At 37.7% G+C, this 21,966-nt stretch overlaps 1 protein-coding gene across 3 annotated transcripts in view; it reads left to right on the forward strand.

Annotated features, from left to right (window-relative positions):
* Positions 1-21,966, forward strand: part of ATRNL1 (attractin like 1) — a 431,935-nt gene that overhangs the window by 340,571 nt on the left and 69,398 nt on the right. Inside the window, exon 28 of one of the 3 annotated variants that reach the window (XM_015633605.3) lies at positions 5,684-7,535. The exons of the other annotated variants lie outside the window; for them this stretch is intronic. Coding sequence (XP_015489091.1) covers positions 5,684-5,743 — 60 coding nt within the window. The 3' untranslated portion in view covers positions 5,744-7,535. Of the gene's footprint in view, positions 1-5,683; positions 7,536-21,966 lie in introns of those variants that run through there. 3 annotated transcript variants of the gene reach the window in all.

The following is a 21,966-nucleotide window of genomic DNA, read 5'->3' on the forward strand; positions in this document are numbered from 1 at the left end:
TTCTCTAGGGAAAAAAATAATTATTTACTGCTAACAAAAATGGTTTTTTGGTTCCTAATTGTGGCTCAAGTTCTGTGATGCACAGCATCACAAATGGCAAATGTACCTCCTGAAATGTTGGCACTGGGAGCAATCAGCCTGGGAGAAGGCATGGAATAAAAATAACATTGAGAGCAGTAGATTATCTTAATGAAAGCATATGCAGTCATAAGGAAAGTTAGGTCTTCTACTTTGAATTAAATTAGTGCTTGCAAGGCTACTGACCCCCCTACTAAGTGAAAATGTTCTGCCTTCTATGTGATGTCTCCATTCCTGAGCAGACCTGCCACTTCAGGATGAAAGGATAGGTGGGTACCTTAAAGTTTGCAACACCTTCCTTAGTTTCATCACCTTGTTTTATTTCATGTTCTGTATTTAAGCCAGAAGAGAATCTGACTCCAAATTTTCACCTGATTTAAATGAAGAATGGTTTCTTCCCACTCCAAGAGTGCTATATAAGCACCAACATTTTCAAGCAATAACATTCTCAAAGTATAGAACTACTTTCTTCCTTTATGTTGTGTTATCTGACCTTTCATTGGCATGTCAGTTTAATTAATGGTGCATAATTGCATCCCACTGCTGACAAAAAGCTGCAATGTTGTTTGCTTTTGTTAGTCAGGGCCAATTATCTGTAAAGTCACCCTTTTGAATTTTCTACAATCAATCATCACCAGTGTATGTTAAAAAAAAAAAAGCTATTTCATCAAAAGGTGGATTTCTCTCACCCCACACACAGTTGTGTGCATAAATACAGCAGTGTCCTTTCTCTCATCTTTTTTTTTTTACCTCAAGTAAGTGATGATTGACAAAGACTCACTGTAGTAGGATATTGAGTCTTCCCAGAGAAATTGTTCTCTCTGAATTTGAGATTTGAAACTACCACTAGGTGAGCTGCTTCTTTTAATTAAGGTATTTCTTAATGGGAAAAAAAAATGTGCTGATACAAGAACTTGAAGTTTAGAGGGGACCCCCTGAAGGTCCAAGTTTCTCTCTGGGCCACAGAACTGCAGTGAATTTTTGTCCCTCTCTGCATATACCAACTCTCATTTTTGATGGAAACCTGAATTTCTTCTGGATGTCAGGATTTAACTTTATCTTCAAACTAATAAATAAAGCCTTTTTACTCAAGAAACAATGAGCAATTTCTAGTCTAAAAAGCTTCATGCAAGATAAGGAAAAAGTATTCTATCTATTACATAGTTTACTTGTAAACTGTTATTCTTTACAGATCTTGACAGATTTTGACTTACTGAATTTGTTTCATTTACATTCAATTTTTTTAAACAACCCAGAATTTTATTTAAGTGGATAAATAATTGCAACTGTAATATTGTTGAGATCATTACTAGCTGTACATCTGTATAAGATTTGGCAGCTTTTTCCCTTTAAAGACAACATTTCTCTTTATTCTTTTCAGTGTTATCTGTTTAAAGATAAAGAGCTGAAAAGAAAAGGCTACAGATAAAGGAAAACTTGGACTTTTGAAAAGTTGAGCATTGTTAGAAGTGGATGATATCTTAGAAGTGGTATTTTAAAAATAAGTCTGTATCTATGTTTTGTGCAGGGCAAAACAGAGAATGCCTTAAAGTACAGCAGCAGAAATGTTAGATCTTAATGAAAGTGTTGGAAAGACTTCTACCATCACTGTCAGTCTGTCTGTGACCTGCTCAGATTCTAAGCAGAGCAATGATCACAATTGATCATCTGTCCTTGAAATGAATACAGTAAATCCAGGCATGGGATGTGATCTAGCGAGGGAATGTGGTACTTTTGTTCTTCTCAAATAAAAGTGAGCAATATAATCTGACTACAAGTAAGATCTATAACCCCCAGCAGAAGAACACATCAAACCTTTTTATGGCTAGTACAGTTAATTGGACTGTTCTAAAAATCTGTGTATCAATCAACAGGCAAGTCTATCCTTTAGCAACATAATAAGTGGTGAGAAGTGTAAGGTTGGGTATCTGATCCTCTGTAAAACATCTTGGGCTTCTTACCCACTGAAAAAAAATCTTCATGTAAGTTCATTTAAGCAACAGAGAACTGGAGTGTTTAAATTACTCATGGGAGCAGTAAGAGGACTCCCATTATCAGCCTGCTTGCAAAACCGCTTGCATGCTTTCCTTCATTTCCTCTTCCAACACCTTTCTAACACTTGGGTGGATGTTGCATGTGCACTTGTGAGCCCAGGGTGAGTGCAGAGGGCAGGACGGTGTCTGGCATTTCAGTAACACAAACTGTGCAAAAAAGGTTGCTCTGTGGTGCTGTGACATCTCGTGAAACAGTTATCAAAGCCTCTGCTGCTCTTAACCAAATATGACAATAGGCAAATGTCCCAATGCTGAAAAGGCTGGAGTCAAAGCAGGTCCTTAAAGCAGGTCAATTATTTCAATTATCTGGAACTCATGATGAAAAACAGCAGCAGCCTTCAGGAAATAAGCAATAGTCTGGCAACTGTTTGATCAGTTATGACAGTCGCTGCCAAATATCATGTCCCATCAGGTTTTTGCAAAGGGAAATCTTGGAACAGGTGGAATATTTTAGTTACCTCTGCTCCATCACAGCGCAGTTCTCAGGAGATCCAACAGGCCACCAATTGCTTTATTATGACATCACTGGCAGATATCACAAGGTAGTAAGTAATCACAGGATGGGCAGAGGGGGAGTGCAGGGAGCAGATGGATTGCTTCAATTATTTGGGCCCCTTGATGAAAAAGAACTTCAGCTGCCATCAGCAATAACTGCACTGCTAGCTATGACATAATTTTAAAATCTGGTGTGGTTTGAGTATTTCAACAGCTGTAAAGCTCAGATTTGTCTTAGCACTGGCTTGACCCACAGCCTCCTCCAGTGCTGATGGGGGGAGCACTGAGAAAATTGTTTGTCAGGGCTTCCAAGTACTTCACGGTATTTCACAGTTTGTTTTTACACTGCAGAGACATTGACCCAGCACAAAGCTTGTTGTTGGCACCTTTTGATTTTATTGTTTTTCAGGAGTCAGCTGGGGAAATCGAAGGACTGTTTCATGTCAGTGCCAGGACAGAAACCAACAGCTTAGATCTAGTTATGAATAAATTTAGAATGGCCTCAGCATCCAAAAAATTATCCTTACTTGTGTAAGGTACAAGATCTGATAGGCCTGAAATTTGTTGCAAAAAAACTATTTAAGTGCTCTCTTAAATAACTCCCATTTTGCCTTCAGTCTTCCTTCAGCCTATTGCTAACACAGTCTACTTTAATTTCTCTTTTGTTTATTTTGATGCTAAACAAGCTTATGATTTTTGGTTTTACAATAAGATATGTGGTACCTTATATCACTATCCCCTTTCAGTTGGAAGATTCTTTTATTGACTCTGGTGCACAGAAATCTAGTTTACACATTAAAAGCTAAAGAACAAAGGACACTAAAGAATTAATAAACTTTCAACAAAGGGAGTTGTTTTTGCAAACCAAATCCCATCTGAGTTTTATTAGATTCAAAATCTGATATCTGTTTTGGTTGAGCCTTGAAGGCAGAATAGAGTCAATAGGGAGCTTCTGTTTGAGCTAAAATCACTTGTTAACATCTTTCAAAAATTTAATGTTATAAAAGATTTGATTTCTAAACCCTTCAGTGCCTTTAAATTCACCCCAGCACCTTTTTCCTCCCCATCATCTTGCTTTAACATAATGAGGGGTATTGATTACATTCCATTCAAAGAAAAAGTAATCATCATAAATATCCTTTATCTGACCTGTCTATTTCCAATTGCAGGGGAAATGGCTTCTAGTTTGAGATCAAGAAATTACTTTTGATAGGAACAAATATCTCAAACTGATGCATAATTTTGTGCTTTTTCTCAATTTTCTACTGGTTTGAAATCTGCAAAGTACCAAACACTTGTCACTGCTGGTTATTCCCATCCAAAATTGTCTAGAAGTTACTGAGATAACCTTCCTGCCTGCTTTTACATCTTTAGTGTAATGAATGGCATTTTAATAGCATTCAAGTGGTCACTGCTTGAGATCAGCTTTCCTTTTTTTGCTTCCCTTCCTTTAATATTCTGACCAAACAGTGTTAACTCAGAATAATTCAAAATCAGGTATAGATTTGAGCTTTTACACAGTCTGCTCTTCTATTCAGATCAGGTTTGTGTCTCCCCCTGTGAGTCAGAATGCTAATAGTTACACAGCTGCCTTGAAAATTGAAGATTTTAAAATATTATGGTTGAATTATACTTTTTCTCACTTGTGGTTCACTTATCTAAGACAGGAACATGTTTCATGATTTTCTTGCAACCATCAAAACTTGAAATTTGCTTTGGAGTGAGTTTTTTTATGGAAGTCCTTCAGAAGCTATACAGATACAGTAGTCATAAAATTAATTATTTCAAGTCTTGTAAAGAAATAGTGAAAACTGAAAGCACTGCTTTTGAGGAGAAAGTTTTGTGTTGTTTTGTTTTGTTTATTTTTTTAAAAAATATGCTGAAGATTGTCTCTCCTCTCTAACTAGTCCTCTAGTTAGGTCTTTAGATTGTTAGAACAAGGCACAATTGACCCTTTACTCTAGAAACAGTTTGTGACCGAGTCTGGCACGGTGGTCCAATAGCAGAAGCTTGATAATATCCAAAAAAGAAGAAATAAAACTGAAGTTACAGTGGCTTTAGGTGAAAGAGGGATAGGAAGAGAGCTGAAGAATAAAAAATAATAAAGCAAAGAACTGGAAGTGACTGTGAGGAATTAGGCTGAGAAGGGTCCTGAGATCCCAAATGGGCAGAAAGAATCTGGAGACCAAAACAGAGCTGTGAGTGATGCAGAGAGGAAGGCCAAGACTAAAATCTTAAAAGGTCTCATGGAATTGAAAAGAAGAGTAGCAGGGAGAGGCTACCTAAAGAGAAAAACAAGAGAAGCTATTTGGACAGAAGGAAGAAAGAAAGAGGTAAATAGATGACTGTAGGAAAATATTTTTTTTAAAAAAAGGACAGAAATCATTGGAAAACTTCATATATATATATATGAAAATAATTTGGAGGAAATGTGAGCTAGATGATGTGGAATAACAGTGGACAGGTTAAAGAATGGTATTTGTTTGAAACCAAGACTACCTTTTTTATTTTAGACAATCACAAGTTACAATTGCAGGGGTGTTTGCTTTGTGTTCCATGGCATTATCATGCCCCATTAAATAACTGCCTTGTTTCCTCACAGAGAAAATTTTGCTTCTCCCTACACCACTAAAGCAATTTAAGTGGTACAGAACCTCCTCGTCTTCCAGAGTTTTACATTCAAAGTACTTTGTACTTGTGTAATATACTGATAGGATCTTATATCACAATTCTTATCTCCATAGAAATATTGTCCCAGGAAAGCTAACAGGCAGTCTTTTTAAACAGCTGTCAGGACAGGGGGAAAATATTGTGTTTATATGTGTGGTTTTCCAGAAAGCCTGTTTCACCTTGGGAATGTTTAGCTAGACAGTTGACCAAAACTAAACCTCCAAAAACCAGAGAAAAATGTTTCAGTGTGCTGTGGTTTTAATTGAAATATCTCTACATCCATTTTTTACCTTCGACACAATGCTCTCATACAGTGGTCCTAGAGATAAAGCCATTGAAGATTGTATTTGAAGGAATGAAGATAGTTTTTATTGGTGTTCTTTTAGGATCGGCCACAAGGACTGACTAATGCTCCCAAAGAAATACGTTTGGATGAAGATGACTGAACATGCAGATCCAAAGGCCTTTTAGGATATGCTGAACCTTTGGCCTTGGATGAAGAATGTTCTTGGATGAAAGAACTCCAGCTGAAAGACTTTGTCTTTGCCTTTTGCCTTGCAAAGATATGAAAGACAGAAAGGAAGCAAAGATTTGCAGCTGAATTCTTGCAGGGTGCAGTTAAGTGGCTGGCACTGGCACGCGGCCAGCCTGCCTCAGTACTGTGGAATGTCACGTGCTTGTACCCCTTACCAGTTTCCTGGGACTGCCCAAAAGCCTCACACACATTTATATATTTTTCTGTTTTCTGTTTTCAAGTTTTATTAGCAAATTTTAATTGCATAGTTTCTGCAATGATGTTAGCACCTCTGGGGTTTGTGTATGTCATGTGTAGCTCTAAAATGCAGAAAATACTTATTTATGCTTGGTTCATCAGATTATACCATGCTTGTACCTGCAACTGAACAGGCAGTTAACTAATAATCTTAGCTTTTCTTCATGGCTAATGACTTGCTTAAGTTTAAAATGGCAGGAGTTCAGTACCTGAGTCAATGAGCTGACATTCACAATGTGGTCAGCCACGGCTGCCTGGGCATTCAAACAGATTTCTTCCTTGAACCTCTGTGTTAAGTCAATAGGAGGATATCTTTGTACATTCAATACTTGAAACTTGATTATACATTTAATTATTTCACCTCTTGAAGTGTCCTTATTTTCACTTTATAATAAATTGCAGCTCTGTTAGACCAGTTATGTTTAATATCTCAGAATGACTTGAAGCACAGTGTTTGCTAAGGTTGACCTTCAAAGTGTGTCTGTATAAAGACACATTGCCTAACCACATTGGTTACCTAAGTAATTCTGCTAAAGTGTAAAAAAACAATTACTGCATATAGAGAAATACTGTACCAAAGTTAAAGAGCTCACTTTGCCTTTGTCTCTCCTTGAATCAATCCATGTGGAGAGAGGTTTAATGATTTTCACTGTCCTGAGTAGTTATCTGCTGTTGTCATACCAAACCAAACATCACAGTACCTTTTGTGTCATTTGGGCTTGCTTGGTAGGTCTGCAAGACTTTTCAGTATCTCTGTTCTAAGTGTTACCCCAAGCCCATGTAGTCACCACAATTCTCAGAGGACAGACCTGAACAGAAACTCTTTCATCAAAAAGTGCATCCTCTTCCATGGTAGCTTAGATGAGCCTAGACTTCCCAGATAAGGACATATTAATTCTCCTAAATGTGCTCTGCCACTTAAAGTTTTTGTTCATCAGCTATTTTTTCCTTTCCCTCCCTGCTGGTCTAGCTTTAGAAATGCTGTTCTAGAAGATGTTTTTAAGCCAAGGAGATTTTCCATACGATGATAGGGACAAATGCCTCTTAAAAACCCTTAGCTTTTTACCTGAAGAACTGGGGAACAACAACCTATCTTCAACTGGCGGCTTTGCTTGCTTTTCTCCTTGTGTCTCTTCCTCTCCCTCTCTTACCTGGCCTTAACTGTTCATACAAATTGTGCATGGCTACTGGAAATGTCAGCTACTGCAGGATCTCTGTGCAGGGCTGATTAATACAAAATAATTCCTGCTGAGGTTTATATGTGTGTGTTTATGTCTGCAAATTGTTAACCTGAGCTGCTACCAACTTGTAAAAATGCACTGAGACTATTGGAATGTGTGTATGCATAAAGAAAGCTAGAATGTGAGATCTCTAGGTGCTGGGCAGTTGAACTCCATTGTTTATCATTGGTTATTAATGTACTGATGCTGTTTTGTTACCGACCAAATAAAAGAAACTCTTACCAATGCTTTGCTACTGAGTAGTGTGTATGGCAAAGAGGACTGGGGTATTTCTCAATTAGAAGACCAAATACCAGAAGAAATGTCTGGTTTGACCAAAGCAATGTGTTTTCACAGTGATCATGCTCAAAACGAAGTCAGTCATGGATAAGCTTAAAATATCTCTGTGAATTTAACTTCTCCTGTCCATTGGCCACAATTAAAATTGTGCAGCATTTCTGATTTTGAACATTTCATCTATGTCAGATAATTTTTTTGTGTGGCTCTGCAGCTTTTCCTCTGTTTATGGGCCAGCAGGGGAGTATTTGCTCTGTTTATAGAGCTATTTTCTATGTGGTTACAATGAACACTTCGCTGAAGATCCCGAAGCAGAGAAGTTTTTTGCTCAGGTATGTGGCTTTCAGTCCAGCTTTGTGCTTTGTTCTTCTTATGCTGGAGCTACCATGCTCTGTTAAAGCTGTGTTGCTGCTCCCAAGAGGTGAATAACAGTCAGAATTAGACCACAAGATGTTTCCTTTCTCATGTGCTTTCCAGATAATCCTCATATCCACTTTTTTTCACCTTGTTTTATGCATCAATAGTACTGTTGTGTTGTCAAAACGATGTTGTGTGCTCATCTCCTTGGTCACTTGTGTAGCTTTGTCTCCCTTGGACAGAAATTCCCATGCTTATTTACTACTCCTCTACATTCTTAGGAGTACTGTAAATCCATGATATAATTCTGAAGGAACATTAGAAAGAGAATACCTAGATAATTTTGCATGTGAGGATTTCCCCTTGTATTTCCTGTTTGGTGGAGATCCTTAGAAGTTCTTTACTTCAATCAGCTCTGATAAGTCTATCTTCACATAGAAGGGACATGAGAAAAAGTCTTCTATTACATCCTCTTCTCTTTCTTAAAAAAAATTGTTTTGTTTTGTTTGTTTATAGGGAGCAGGTATGTAAAGAATCTCCTTTTTGACTTCCTTTAAATCTAAACTTCTGTGTTTGACTCTTGGTTAGGAGATGATGCAAGATGAGACTTACACATCTTTTATCTAAAAACATTGAGCCAACCTTAAATTTATATGGGGACTTTTTTTTTGTTCCTTTTTTTTTTCTGTTTGCTTTTGTTTCTCAAAGAAAAGCATAAGGGGTGACATATCTACTCCACACAGAGTAGATGTTTGGTATTGGGGATTCATTCATCATGAAGACAAAACATAACAAGATCCTGAAGCTGAGCCTGAAAGTCAGAGAATTTGATCAGGAAAGATGATGCACATTTTCAGAAGCCAAAGTATTTTATTATTGGAATACATCATTCAGGGAATATGATAGATTTTCCATTAGTGGAAGTCTTTGATCAAAACTGCGTATCTTTCTAAAAGAGAAGCTGCCTCAAGAGTGAGCAGCTGAGCCTGATTCAGAAATTATTGAATGAAGGAGATTTGCCCTTTTCTTTATGCAGGATGAGTCAGATATGGGTACCATAATACCACAAGTAGTAGTAGTTATTGTGTAAAAGTAAGATTTGACTTTTTCTACACAGGTGGCACTTGGAAAAAAATATTAAAATAGAGCCTAAAGCAACTGCACCTTGTGCTGCTGGCATCAGAGGATGTGTATGACAAATGATAATGTTAATTTTAAGGGTAACCTTGTGTGCCTGTGATCTCAGTAATGTCTGATGAAGCAGACAGATGCCTTTGTGTAGGCAGAAGACTTGGATAAAATTTACAACAGCTTTTGCCTTCACAGGTCAGAATTGTGTGTTTAACAGGGTGATGTTACTGTGAAATTTCTTTTTTTGGTGGCTGAAACAGTTACTCAGAAAGACTTGGGGGCTCCATGTCCTTTTCAGGCTGAAGGGTTTAACTGTGGCAGGAGAGGGACACAGCATTCATGCCAATATCTGTGCTGTGGGTATGACACAGTCCCTCACTTGGTGCTGGGGCACTGTAGTTGCCAGTGGTCAGAAGCACAGTGTGAGACAAAATCCTGGCAGACTGGAAATTAGGGCACCAACCTCTGCTGGCAAGCAGAGAGTAAGAGATTTTGCTTCTGGAACTATTTTTTTAGGGGAGGTTTATTTTGAGGTTTTTTCTTTTGTTTCAGTATTTCCTGTGGAGGAAGTTGCTCCCCAGGCTTGGGCTGTGCTTTTTTCCAAAGTGACAGCTGAGGCCTACAGCTGTGGCACCCATGCTCCAAAAAAAGGCTAAATTGCCTGGATTTCAGCTGGATATGTTCACTGGATTCCCACTAAGTAGAATTCTGCTATCACATGATGCCTTAATGCTGGACAGAACACTTTTGCAAATTATGGCTTTAAATTAGCCAAATTACAGAATCAATCTTGCAAACTGAGAAATCTTATGAATGTTGTGTGCAGTCATGGCCTTCCCATTGTAGCATCTTATTCTCCATAGTTCTTGTTACTGGACATAGTTAATGAGAATCTTTTCATACTACAGAGCCTCCCTCATAAATTAGGCTATTTTCGAATTGTTGTGGTTTTTACAGGTATCTTCATATAATTTCCAGTTGTTTTCCACAATTTCAGAGATGGTCTAGAGGTGTTTTTCTGCTCTGGGTAGTAATTCTTTTTCATTCCTGAAGATATGTGATAGTCACTAATCATTTGTGTGTCTGACCTGTGCAAAGACAACTGAAACTGGAAAAGTCTTGCAACAATCAACCCTCTTTTGTCTTTCTGGAACAGAAAGCCTTTTTAGGCTTCAGAGATGAAGTTAGTATATTATAGGCTTTCCCTTAGGCCTCTCCTATGATTTAATTAATTAATGATTTAATTAATCCTCAATAAATATCTTTGAGTTTATCTTTTAAGCAGTGCTGTTACTTACCTCACATCTCTTCAGCTTCACTTTTACAGCCTCAGTATTTAGAGAAGAGATATCAGAGAATTTACCAGGTTATAACTTTATCTCTTGTCATACTAGATCTCTTTCCCTTCTTGGGGAAGCTGTAACCTGCTTTTCCTGTGTTTGTTTTTATTTTGGAAGTCTGTTACTGTAAATGTGATCACATTATGAACTTTTATTGATTCATGTTTGATACTTCTCCTTCTGACAGGAGCAGCCACTGTGCTTTCATGAGCTGCCATTGCTACGAGATGTGGGAGGAAGGGGAGAGAGGGGAAGAGCAAGAGGATCTGCAGGGGATAATTTTCCTTTGGGAGTTAGGGAAAGATTTTCCTTTATCACATTAACAGGTGTGTTTTGAGAGCCCGAGAGAGGCAGTTTGCTCCTGGAGAGTTTCTGCAGGTGAAGCATGAACTGTGAAAGGCTCTTGACACCAGGACCAAACACAGCAGCTCTGCTGGTCTCGTTTTTCCTTCCTTCTATTGTCCCACATGGTCCTGGCATGTCACAGCCAGCTTTGAAGGCAAAGCCTTTTAGGGCATATGAGACCAGGCTGCAGTTCTGGAATTGGTCTGTAATTCTTTGTGTGCTGAGCTTCGTAAGAAGCCATGCTCCCTCCTCGTTATTGAAATGTCACATTTTGACACTTCTCCTTTCTATGAACTTTTCGTATTCTCTTGCTCTTCAACAATGCTTCAAAAATCCTTAAGGTCCCTTCCAACCCCTTAACATTCTGTGAATTCTTAGCTATGGTAAAATATGTGCTTCAGAGCCTTACAGCTGACTTCATGTTGTTCCTTCCAAGCAAGAAGGGTAAAGTGTAGCTTTTAAAAGAGCAGAAGTCAGACTTGAATATTGATTTTTTTTCTTCCCCCAGGTACAGTTAGTATTACCTGGAAGCTTTGCATGGGGCCTTGGAGGGCACTATGAAGTTAACATGCAAATTTGGGGAAAGCATGTGTCCACATAAATTCTATCCCAACTTTTCCATGGAAGTTTTTACCCAATTTTCAGGAATTGCTCTAGCAATTTAAGCATTACTTTTGAGTATTCTGAGGTGAGATGCCAGAGGAAGACCTTGTGTTATTTTATGCCTTAACTTTTATCTTAGTTTCTGCATAGCAGGATTTTTATAGATGTGAGTATGAAAACAAGATGTGAAGTGCTTTAATGACCGTGACTTAGCAGATGTTGCTTTTCTCCCCTCAAGAAAACCATCTTCAAAATTCATTGTTCAGACTGAAATGCAAACATTTTTGTTACTCTTATTTTTTCCCCATTTTTCTCCTTCATCCTCTCACCCCCACCTCACCCCCCAAGATTTCATTGCCTTCTCACAAGAATATTTACTTTGTGAAAGTATCCTCATGAAGAGAGGCTAGAAGTGGTAGTCAAGTGATCGGCTTCATTTTGTACCAAGTCATACACAATTTAGTTTTCAGATAACACAAGAAAAACCCCAAACAAGCCCAAAATGCAATATAAGTTGTCAAAAAGCTGACACTCTAAATACCAGAAAATATTAACATCTATTGTCAAGAAAAATACAAAGTATGAATCACTCCATCTCCGTGACACATTTCAAAACTGCTACACACAGCACAAACTATAGTGTTTGATGCTATCAGAGATAATAGTACTTGAGAGTTTCTCTCTGAGCACCCAGCCTTGCTACTAAAATGGTTCAATTGTCTTGGCATACACTCTAGAGCTGCAGAAAAAAAAATTACAAAGATTTTCTGAGGTCATCTTTGCTAAAAATGAAAGCTGATAAAGAATTATTGTTAATAACTTCAATCAGAGGGGGGATAGTTTCATGGTTTCTGTATTACATTCTTATTGTAAAACAAAAGTTATATCTACTTTTAAAATATTGATTTATTTTCTTGCAACCTTGCAGACTATTTCTAATCTGATACGCCTTTTCTTATCATTTCAGTTATGTCCTACACAATCCTGTATTTTAATTCCTTCTGTTGTCAGGTCCCTGATAGGCATATCAGGAATGATTCCTGTGCTCAGCAGCCATGTCAGTCCTAAACTGAGGAGTCAGAAATATGTCAAGGAAGGCTAAAATATAAAATTCTTGCCTGTCTGAAAAACTTATGAGGCATTTTCCTCCTTTAGCAAGGCCATCACCTTTGATTTTTCTTGCATTGCCCCGAGCTGGGAGTCTCCTGTGCTTTGAGCAGGGGCAGAAACAGCTTCAGGGACAACTGGAGGAGATAAAAGTCCTTCTCTAAGTGTCCCCTTGCAGTCAGCACCTTGTTTCAGTTCCAGGGAGAGGAGTGAGAGAAAGGTATCCAGAGTGCTTCCTCCCACTCTGTGTTCCTGTATCTTCTGGAACAGAACAGTTCTATTTGGCAATACTAAAGGAAAGAAAAAAAAATTAGTTGTAAAAATCTGTGTGGGGAAACCACTGTTATTTCCAGGGAAAACTATGCAAAAGAGAAATAAGCACAACACTGGAAGATTTTAAATTATATAGGGGGGTGGTGGGAGGAGATTTGTTTCTTTTCCTTGAACTCTGTCACGCTCGGTGCTGTGATCTCTGGGATTTAACTTGCAAAAAAAAAAAAAAAGAAAAATCCTCATTTTGGTGTGTATTTGGGATTTTTTATGTGGTGTTTGTGGTTAGGTTTTTTGGGGATTATTTTAGGGTATTTTTGATGGAGTTTTTGTGCTTTGGTGTTTGTTTGGTTTTTTTTTCCAAGGGGGATGTGTTGTTTGACTTGTTTTGTTAAAGGAAAAAAATCACAATTCATTTTACCTCTAGGGAAATTCAGACAGGAATTTCTAGGGAAAGCATTGTGACTTTAATCCTGTATTTATGCTATTTATTATTCATATAGAAGAAAGAAATGTAATTTCTAGTTTTAGTGCTGACTTTTACCCTAACTGCAGGTGTACAGTTCTTGCCTCTGCAATGAAAAGTTAGACAGAAGAATCTCTGGGAAGGGTGGTTGTAAAATCCCTGTGGTTACTAAATGTTGAAGTGGAGCAGGTAGCAAGAGGGAGGAGAGGGTATAGAATATCATAAGGCCTGTTATAAATATGTTATGCTACCTGAAAATAAGACAAATTATTTGTAAATCAGAAGAGAGAACACAGATCCTTACCTAAGTTGCCTGGCATACATCTTTGAGGATGGAAGGGTCACTGTAAAAGCACTTTCAAAATAGAAGGGCATGCTTCCTATGTCTCTGCTGTTAACTGCAGTATTAAAAAACACAAAAAAGTTTTATAAATTATGTTCTGTTTAGATTGTTTTCATTATTACAATGTCCCAATTGCCTCCAGCTGTTCATTAAGGAATGCAAATAGTGTGCAACTTGTAGTTTGTTCTCTTGACCCTGCAGATGTAAAGCCTCTGAAAAAGGATGGCAAGGAACTGATTCTGTTCAGTTTTGCATTTTCACCATCAGGATTGCATCCCTTTTATCCAGTCCCTGATGCCTGTACAGAATTCTAGGAGTCAAGGGACCTCCAAGGGCCATTAGAGACAGAATTACAAAGAGCCCAGCTGAGTGTGCAATTACTACAAAGCCTTTTTTCTTAAACTGGTTAACTTGAAGACATTTGGTGTGGGTATAATTAAAGTAGAATGGGAGGCAATACAATTATTTTTTCTGCTTTTAGAAAGAGGGGTCTGATGAGAGATTACTTTTGTCCAGTAAGATCTACTTTAGTTCCTTTCTTTAGTGAAAGAGCAGAGGATGGTGCTACAATTAAATCCAGAGACATTAAAAGGCCAAATCCCACTTTTTTTAAGGAGGAAAAATGCGTATTGGATGTGATGGTGCAATACAGTAGAATAACTTCCAGAGACAATTAATGTAAGTACTGCTGTTGGAGAGAGGTGAATGATGTAGGTTGAAAATTATGGTTGAGAATATGCAATCTGCAACAAGGCAGTGCTGAAAGAACATTAAAGTGGCCTGTTGATATGGTCTGATTTCTACCATGACTTTGTTATTTTTAAAACTTCTTTTTGGCAGAAGGCAAGATTGTGTAAAGTGCTGATGATATAAGCAGCGTGTTGGATGATATAGCCTGAAAATGAATACACTAAGAAGTTTTCAAATCAAATGCAGTTGTGTCCAGGAGGAAACAATTTGCATCAGAAGTGTTCTGTAGCTTGCTGCACTGGCTTGGCAGCCCACACTCCCTCTGCTCTGTGTTATCTCATTAACATTATTATTTGGGAGCCAGAGTCAAACACTTACATTGGGTAATAGTTATGACTACTTGACACAATGTCAGTAAAATGCATTTTTTTAATGTAATTAGAATTTTGACAGGAAAGAGAGGAAGAGGCAGAAAATGAGAAATTAGTTATTTCCTGTACCTCTGTCATTGCACACATTAAGCTTCACTGGTGCATTTTGCATGATCTCATGGCAGCCCCTTCACAGTAGCCTGATCACTGTCAGATTTAAAGACAGGATGAGCCAAACAAGGGATGATGAGTTAGAAATGTTGCTGGTTAAAACAGTAGACCTTTTAGACTTCCTAAATCGCATGAGGACTGAGACACAATACTGTAATTCTGATCTTGCTGGGGATCTGGGGTTTTGAAAATAGAAATTTTAAATAAAACTTCCCTAAATTCTCAGGTACAAATTTGCACTCGTAATCCTGGACTCTATAGAACAACAGTGAAACTTTATTATCAAAGGAAGTCAGTGCAAGTTAATTCTTATAAGGATGTAGGTTCATAGTAAAATAAAGTGTGTTGTGTTTTTTCCTTTCCACTTTCAGAAAAAAAGAGGTCATTTTCTCCTTTAAAAGAAAGATTAATACTTAAAGTCTTTAATATGGAGGTCAGATTTCAGAGGTCAATGATCTCTGCATACAGGCAGACATCTGCTACCAGACCTCCATCTGGGACAGATACTGGTGAGGTTAATGTCACTAGGACAAAAATAAAAGAAAAAAAATCTAGTTTTTCCTGTGTCATCTTGGAAAGAACCATTCATTAAGAAGTGGCGTGTCTGTTTATAAGAATCAAATAATAAATAAGGTTTTCAGCTAAGTACATTTATTCAGCATTACTCACGGCACTGTCTAAATCTTCTCATAGGATTTTAAAAAATCAGATAAATGTATAAATTCTTTCTCTTCTTGCTCTTTCATATCTTTGTCTCTGCATAATTTGATAAACTGTTATGCTCAATTTGGATTGAGTTATACAATTGCAATTCCAAGTGAAATCAGAATTCCCAAGGGACAAGTGTGTGGTAAGAAGAGTCCTTACCCTGACATGTTTATTTTGTAGTTGATCAGAAGTGGGGAAGGAAATGGAAACACACAGAGGTGATGTTACTTAACAGGGGTCACAGAACAAGTAAGTGGCAGAGCAGAGATTTCTCCCAGCAAGATTTCCTGAGATGATCCAATCATGTGGGGTTGAACTCAGCAGCCTGGGATCTCTCCCTCTGCTTCAGGTAGAAATCTGATAAAAGAGAACAAGTCTGCTCAGAACAAAGCACTGACTCAGACTGGGTAAATAAGAGTGCATTCCCTCTCTTGTTTCTCTGTTCCTCCATTTTTCTTTTTCTTTGTAAGAGTCACATATTGCTTCCAGATATAGAATTGCTCCAATCATATTTTAAGTTCCAAAGTGATTATGATAGGTTATTTCTAATTCTTGACTGGCACCTCTTGAGATCTGAAGTACTTAATAATAGCTTTATGATACCACTGCCACCTTAGTTATCTTCTAAGATCACTGAAATTAGTATAAAACCCTTCCCTGTTCTTTCCTCCCAGGCTTTTGGCAAAGGTTGTACCAAATTACAACTAATATTATAGTACACTGGTCCTTCCCCAAGTTTGAATCACAACAAAAATCCACTTAATTTGCATCTTTTATTGGGAGCTGAAATTGAACGTGGATTTTGATAGCAAGTACTTTGGTCAATATTGCATCTTGCTAATGATCTCTGTGTTCAAGTGTGTTTTTTGTTCTTTGGGCTAATGCTGCAATCAATATGTGTGAACTTGTCCATTATCTATTTGTACTGTATTATTCAAACTTAAATGCTGGGTTCTCTCTGCTAATCTAAACACAACTCAGTAACCCTGCACTGTTCAGTAATCTCCTTTTCCTAACTCATGTCACTCTCTTTTAATCAGATAGTCTGATTCACCCTCTTCCTCTGACATTTCAAATCCCTGGCAGCGTGCTATGTTTAGACAGTGTCATGGCATTTTCTGCAGATGACGATAGAAACGTGTGGGTTTTTTGGTGTCTCATGTTAACAGATGTGTATGGCTAGATAGTAATCAGGTTAATTAGAATGAAGTGAAATAAATCTCAGCTTGAAAGGATCGTATTCCACTGGAGCTGCTGTTGTGGCAGATACAGCAGGTGAAGGGTTGAAAAGTCTCTGAAATGTGGGTTGTGCCGACCTAAAGTGAAGCATTTCATCTCCCAGCTGACAGCAGCCCAGGCTTCAAACAAAACCAAGCTGCTTTTCTGGTTAGTCATAGCTCTTCGTACACTGGGGAAAAATCATGCTTAAGACTGCAGTGACTCAATCCAGAAAGTTTTGCTTGGACTTGCCCCTTCATGTAGTGGTTTCTGCAAACATATTGATCTGGTCACCCTAAATCCATCAAACCTTAATAAAGTAGGGATGCTACTAATCAGGTGATGAGTACAGATTTCTCCTACTTAAGAAGGTAGTGCAATATTGAAACACACTATTCCCTGAATTCTCACACCCTGTTCTCCCAAAAGAACATTTTAAAAAAAATGAGGGGAAAAGTTCAATAGCTGTAGTGTTTTTTTCCAAATGCTAAAAATTGCCCTTATCACTTGTTCAAAGATTAAGCCTATACTGATGAAAAAGACTTGGGGGAAAAAAAAAAAATTATTTTTCAGTGTTCTTACAAGATTTACCAGTAAAATTTATATGGTTGATAATATTAATGGTATGAAATACATGGAGAAAGGAATAAAATTAAGAAACGTACACATTTTGAAAAAATGTACAAGTATATAAAATGAGCCAGGTTGGATGTTTGATGAAACTTCAAACATATGGTGACAATTTCTGCCACTGGTTATTTTATAAAGCAGGGAACTGCAGAGAAGCATCTGCTACCACAGTTTTCAAACAGAGGGACTGTGTATATCTTTTGATGTATCCTGTATTAGAACAGCACTCTCAGAAGGGTCACTGGGACTCACAAAAGTACTCCATGGAACTTTTTGTATAGATTTCACTTTGCACACCAAGAATCATGCATTTTTAAATAAGTGGACTCTCCTCTGGGCATGGAGGTTATGGAACAATTCTGTGGAATTGCTGTAAGATGTAATATATATATATTTATATATATGGTCTGTGTTCACATGAGACTTTGCTGTGAGAGAAACAGTAGCTAATGCATGCTCAAGTCAATGGCAACTCATTTTTATAGCTGTTGCCAGAGGTGCTTATGTGTGTATGTGGATGGTAAAGGAAAATATATGTTGTGACTGGAAATGACCATCTACTAGAGCACAACTGTTATCAAGGATCCAAAAGCCTCTCTGATTTCTCTTACAAAGCTCCATCTTTTTGCCTGTTCATTATATGTGTAAGTGTTACTTATTATTTTTTTTTTAATTCATTGCTTTCAGTCAGAAAGTGAAGTAAATTAGCAGGTATTTGCACCATAGGTAGAACAAAGCATCTGCACAGCTCTATGGAAACCCCTCAACAAAATTACTGAAACTTCCTAGCATTGCACTGACATAAGTACACCATCCAACAGACATAACTGACAGCTCTATAATTTTACTTTCCAACATAATGTTCTTGGAACCTCATAAAAATTCAAATTGAATTCTTGCTAACAAATCCACAGTGCTATATGTAGTTATATTCTCAATTGCCAGCGAGAATTTCCTTTTGAGGCCGATTTCAAAGTAGATGGAAAGAGGGTCAAATATCATTTAATCTTGATAAATTGTCAAAAAATATAGGAAAATTGTCATTATAAATTGGATAGATACATTTCATGCTGTACTTTGAAATTCTTACTTGTTGTTTCAAGATCAGTGATGTGCAAGTCACTGGAAAAAGAGATTCTTATACTGGTGGAAGCAAATGAAAACCCAGTAATATTTCATAATAGTGGCATAAGGGGGGAATAATTAACTGTATCTTGTCGTATGGGAATACCTTATAATCTAACCAGAAACCAAACATAATCATATTAATCTATATGAGATGTTTATAAGCTGTCAGAAAGTAAGTCATAGGAGAATAATACTACTTCATAAATCAGTAAATGAGATCAGTTAAATAAAGTGCTGAGATTTTTGTAAGGGCACATGGAATACACTGTGCTCTTTCTTGGCTTGCACCCTCTCTTTTTTTTAATCCCCCTTTTAGGATTTTTCTTTACTGCTTGAATGTTTAGAAGGAGGAATATATAAAATGTAGAATTTATGAGAGCTTCTGACTTTTATGGTATTTTTGATTAACACTTTTATTAGTCTTGTCTGAAATATAATTCATTATTTCAGCTTTTCTTTGTAGTTCTCTAAAAAGCTGCCATGATCATCAAATAGATCAGGGCATGTAATAAAAGCCATACTGCTGGTAGTAGAACATACTGTCATATAACCATTAAGACTGTTCTAAGAGCCAAAATGTTGGAACTGAAAGTATTTTTAATGACTTGAAATTGCTTGAAGTGCTTTCTCTGAGTTGAAGGGTGCTGATTTATTTATCTAGTGTACTTACCTAAATTAATTTGGATAGAACTGCTTTGGTTTTAATCCTCTTACAAGTGAAATTTATGGTAATATTTTTTGATGGCATATTATATAATGTCTGAAGGAAAGAGTTAAATAGTACTGGGCTGAGCATTGTCATTAAATAAGAAAATGTGAAGAAACTGTCTTAAAAAGTGTTAAGGAGTGCATCTTATCTGGATTACAGTAATAATTTTCAGAAGTGACCTAGCAGGAAATGCAAATGTCAGTGCTATCTTCTCTCAATCTACTTTTAATTAGTGTTTTAGCACAGCAAGTCAGTAACTCAAGTACATAAGCAGCTGTTTCAAGTAATTGTGTATCATATACAGGTGAAATTGTTCCAACTTCCTCTTTCTCTAGCACACTTACTGAGAGGAAGATTTTATGATTTCAGAAAGAGATCTCTCCATTTCTCCACATTCTCTTGTAACGTCCCAGGCCAATGAAACCTTCCAGTTCTTGTGCCACTCACAGCTGAAGGTTATTATGGCAGGCTGTGCCTAATTTATTCCCCTACTTCAATGTGTCAGCATTATACAATCTCTGCTGGAACAGCAGGACCTGGGAACTGCAGAAAACTGAACAATGCCACGGAGTTCTGGAGGTATGTGGTGAGTTTTCCTTGCTCTGACCAAGTAGTGAGAGGAATCACTTTGGCCTCCTGGTTTTCTTTGTTGGTAAAGTTGAGGGGTTTTTTAGATCAAGGAGGATAAAGAGCTGATACATTAAAAAGTCTCTCCCTGGTAGGGAAGTAGTGGTTATTTTTCCTGCGACAGACCTAGTCTTCCAGAGAAAACTGAGACAAGATGCTTAAGAGGTTGGAGATATATATCCTGCTTACATAAAATTTAACTCACCAGCCTGTTAATCACATACTCTGTAGGAAAAGAATGATTTCCCAGAAAAGCCATATATTTTATTAAACTAACTAATGTATTTCTGAAATGAAAAACCAGGCTAGCTTTCAGGGGAAACAAAACCTCTCAAAATCTGAAAAAAAGAAATTACAGTCTTCCGGTTAAAGGCAAGTCGTAAACAAGTTTGATTAGTAGAACATAAATGGTTGGTTTTGGTGAAACTAGCTCCTATGAGCAAAAATGCAGACTAGCTAAGGAATGAGCAGCTCTTTTCTTCTATATAAAATAATTTACAGTGATTTTTACACTAAAGTACCACCAGCAGAAATGGGGTGCCATAGCACGTGCTGCTGAGAGGAATATATCCTTTAGCCTCCAAACTAGAATTCAACACTGGCATTAAAATAGGTTTTCAAAAGTATCCAAAGGCCCTTAGGGCCTGAATATGTTTGGCAGGGAAGAGGGGAACTGAAGCTCAGGTGCAGTTGAGCAAAAGTGTCTGTTAGAAAAAATAGAATTCATTTAAGGGCCTTGTTACTGTGCTATTTGAAGAATTCACTGTATCTACTGCTCAGTAAAAGAGCTTTTTCATTGAAGACAATAAGCTAAAAGGCACTATAAATTATGAGATTTACTGATGCACAACATGATTGTTTGTACCCACTTGAGGAGAAGAAAAGAGAAGGGGGGTAACTGTCCTCATACATGGAAAGCAGCAGCAAATCTGGAAAGCAGTCCTTCAGCACTCAACCCTTCTCATAGTCACTCACATTATGTGTAGGCAAGTTGATGGAATAGATTTTAAACCTCGACAAGAAGACTTATTCATAATACAATTCTATTTGTTGCTTTGGGTTTCTATTCAGTGGTTTAGAGGTTGTTGGCATTTGTGGGTTTTTTTGATTTAAGGTAGTAGTTAACAAAACTTGGATGCTGACTAGCCTTAACCTTTGTTCTTTATTGTTATGAGTAGTCTTTAATTCCCCCTTTTTTCCCCTTGTTGCTATGAACTCTGCTGTGGTGTAGTTTGTTCAGTGTGGTGTGTGTGGCTGCCTGGAAGAGTGGCAGACCCCTGGTTGCTGCGGGAATGGGCAGATGGAGGTGCCAATAGCCAGAGACAGGGCTGGGCACATCTCCTGCTTCCTTGGGACAAAAAGCCCCCAAGGCCCTGTGGCTGAGGAAGAGGAGCACAAGCTGGCAGCTCTTTCTGTGCAGGAGAAATGCTCCAAAGCCAGTGCTGCTTCAGTGGCAAGTGCAGGGGGTTTGCCTCGCACCTGCCACACAGTGCCTTGCCAGTAATTTTACTCCTCTGAGGAAATGAAGAGCAGATTGCTCCTGTGAGGAAATGAGGAATGCTTTCTCTCTGCAGCACCAAAGCTTTCCCCTTCCCAAGGTGTCAGATGTGACACTGAGGGCAAGGCTCAGCCTCTGAAGGCAGAGCACAGCACACATCACTTGCTGTGTAGCTTTGAACAATCATGCCAAGCTCCTCTCGTGACACAAATGTCTTGTTTGGAGTATAAAAGCAGATATGAGAGCAAAACAACCTAAATATTTACTGTTAAGTCAAAGGTGAATGCTAGTCCATCTATAATAAGCAATTTAATTTAATCTGTCGTAAAATCCTATCTTTTATGGCATTTCTCTTTCCGTGGCATTGCTTTTCAGTTAGAGGCTCCTGTCCATTAATTTGCCTGAGTGAAGAGGGGACTCAATTCCTTCATAGGATAAAAACTGATATGTTTGCAAGTATTCTCTTAAATGTACATATTCACAGATGAAATTCATCAATATTTCTTACTTCCTCTTGCATTTATAACACCAGTTGTTCCCCACCTTTAAACATGCCATAAGCTTTTTATATATTTAATTCCATTCAGAATCTAAAAAATATTTGACATAGCTGTGGAACCCATTATTGTCCTCATTTCCAAAAAAATCACTTTAATAATAGCCTGTTC

Source organism: Parus major, chromosome 6 (assembly GCF_001522545.3).
Source record: "Parus major isolate Abel chromosome 6, Parus_major1.1, whole genome shotgun sequence".
NCBI classification, from domain to species: domain Eukaryota; kingdom Metazoa; phylum Chordata; class Aves; order Passeriformes; family Paridae; genus Parus; species Parus major.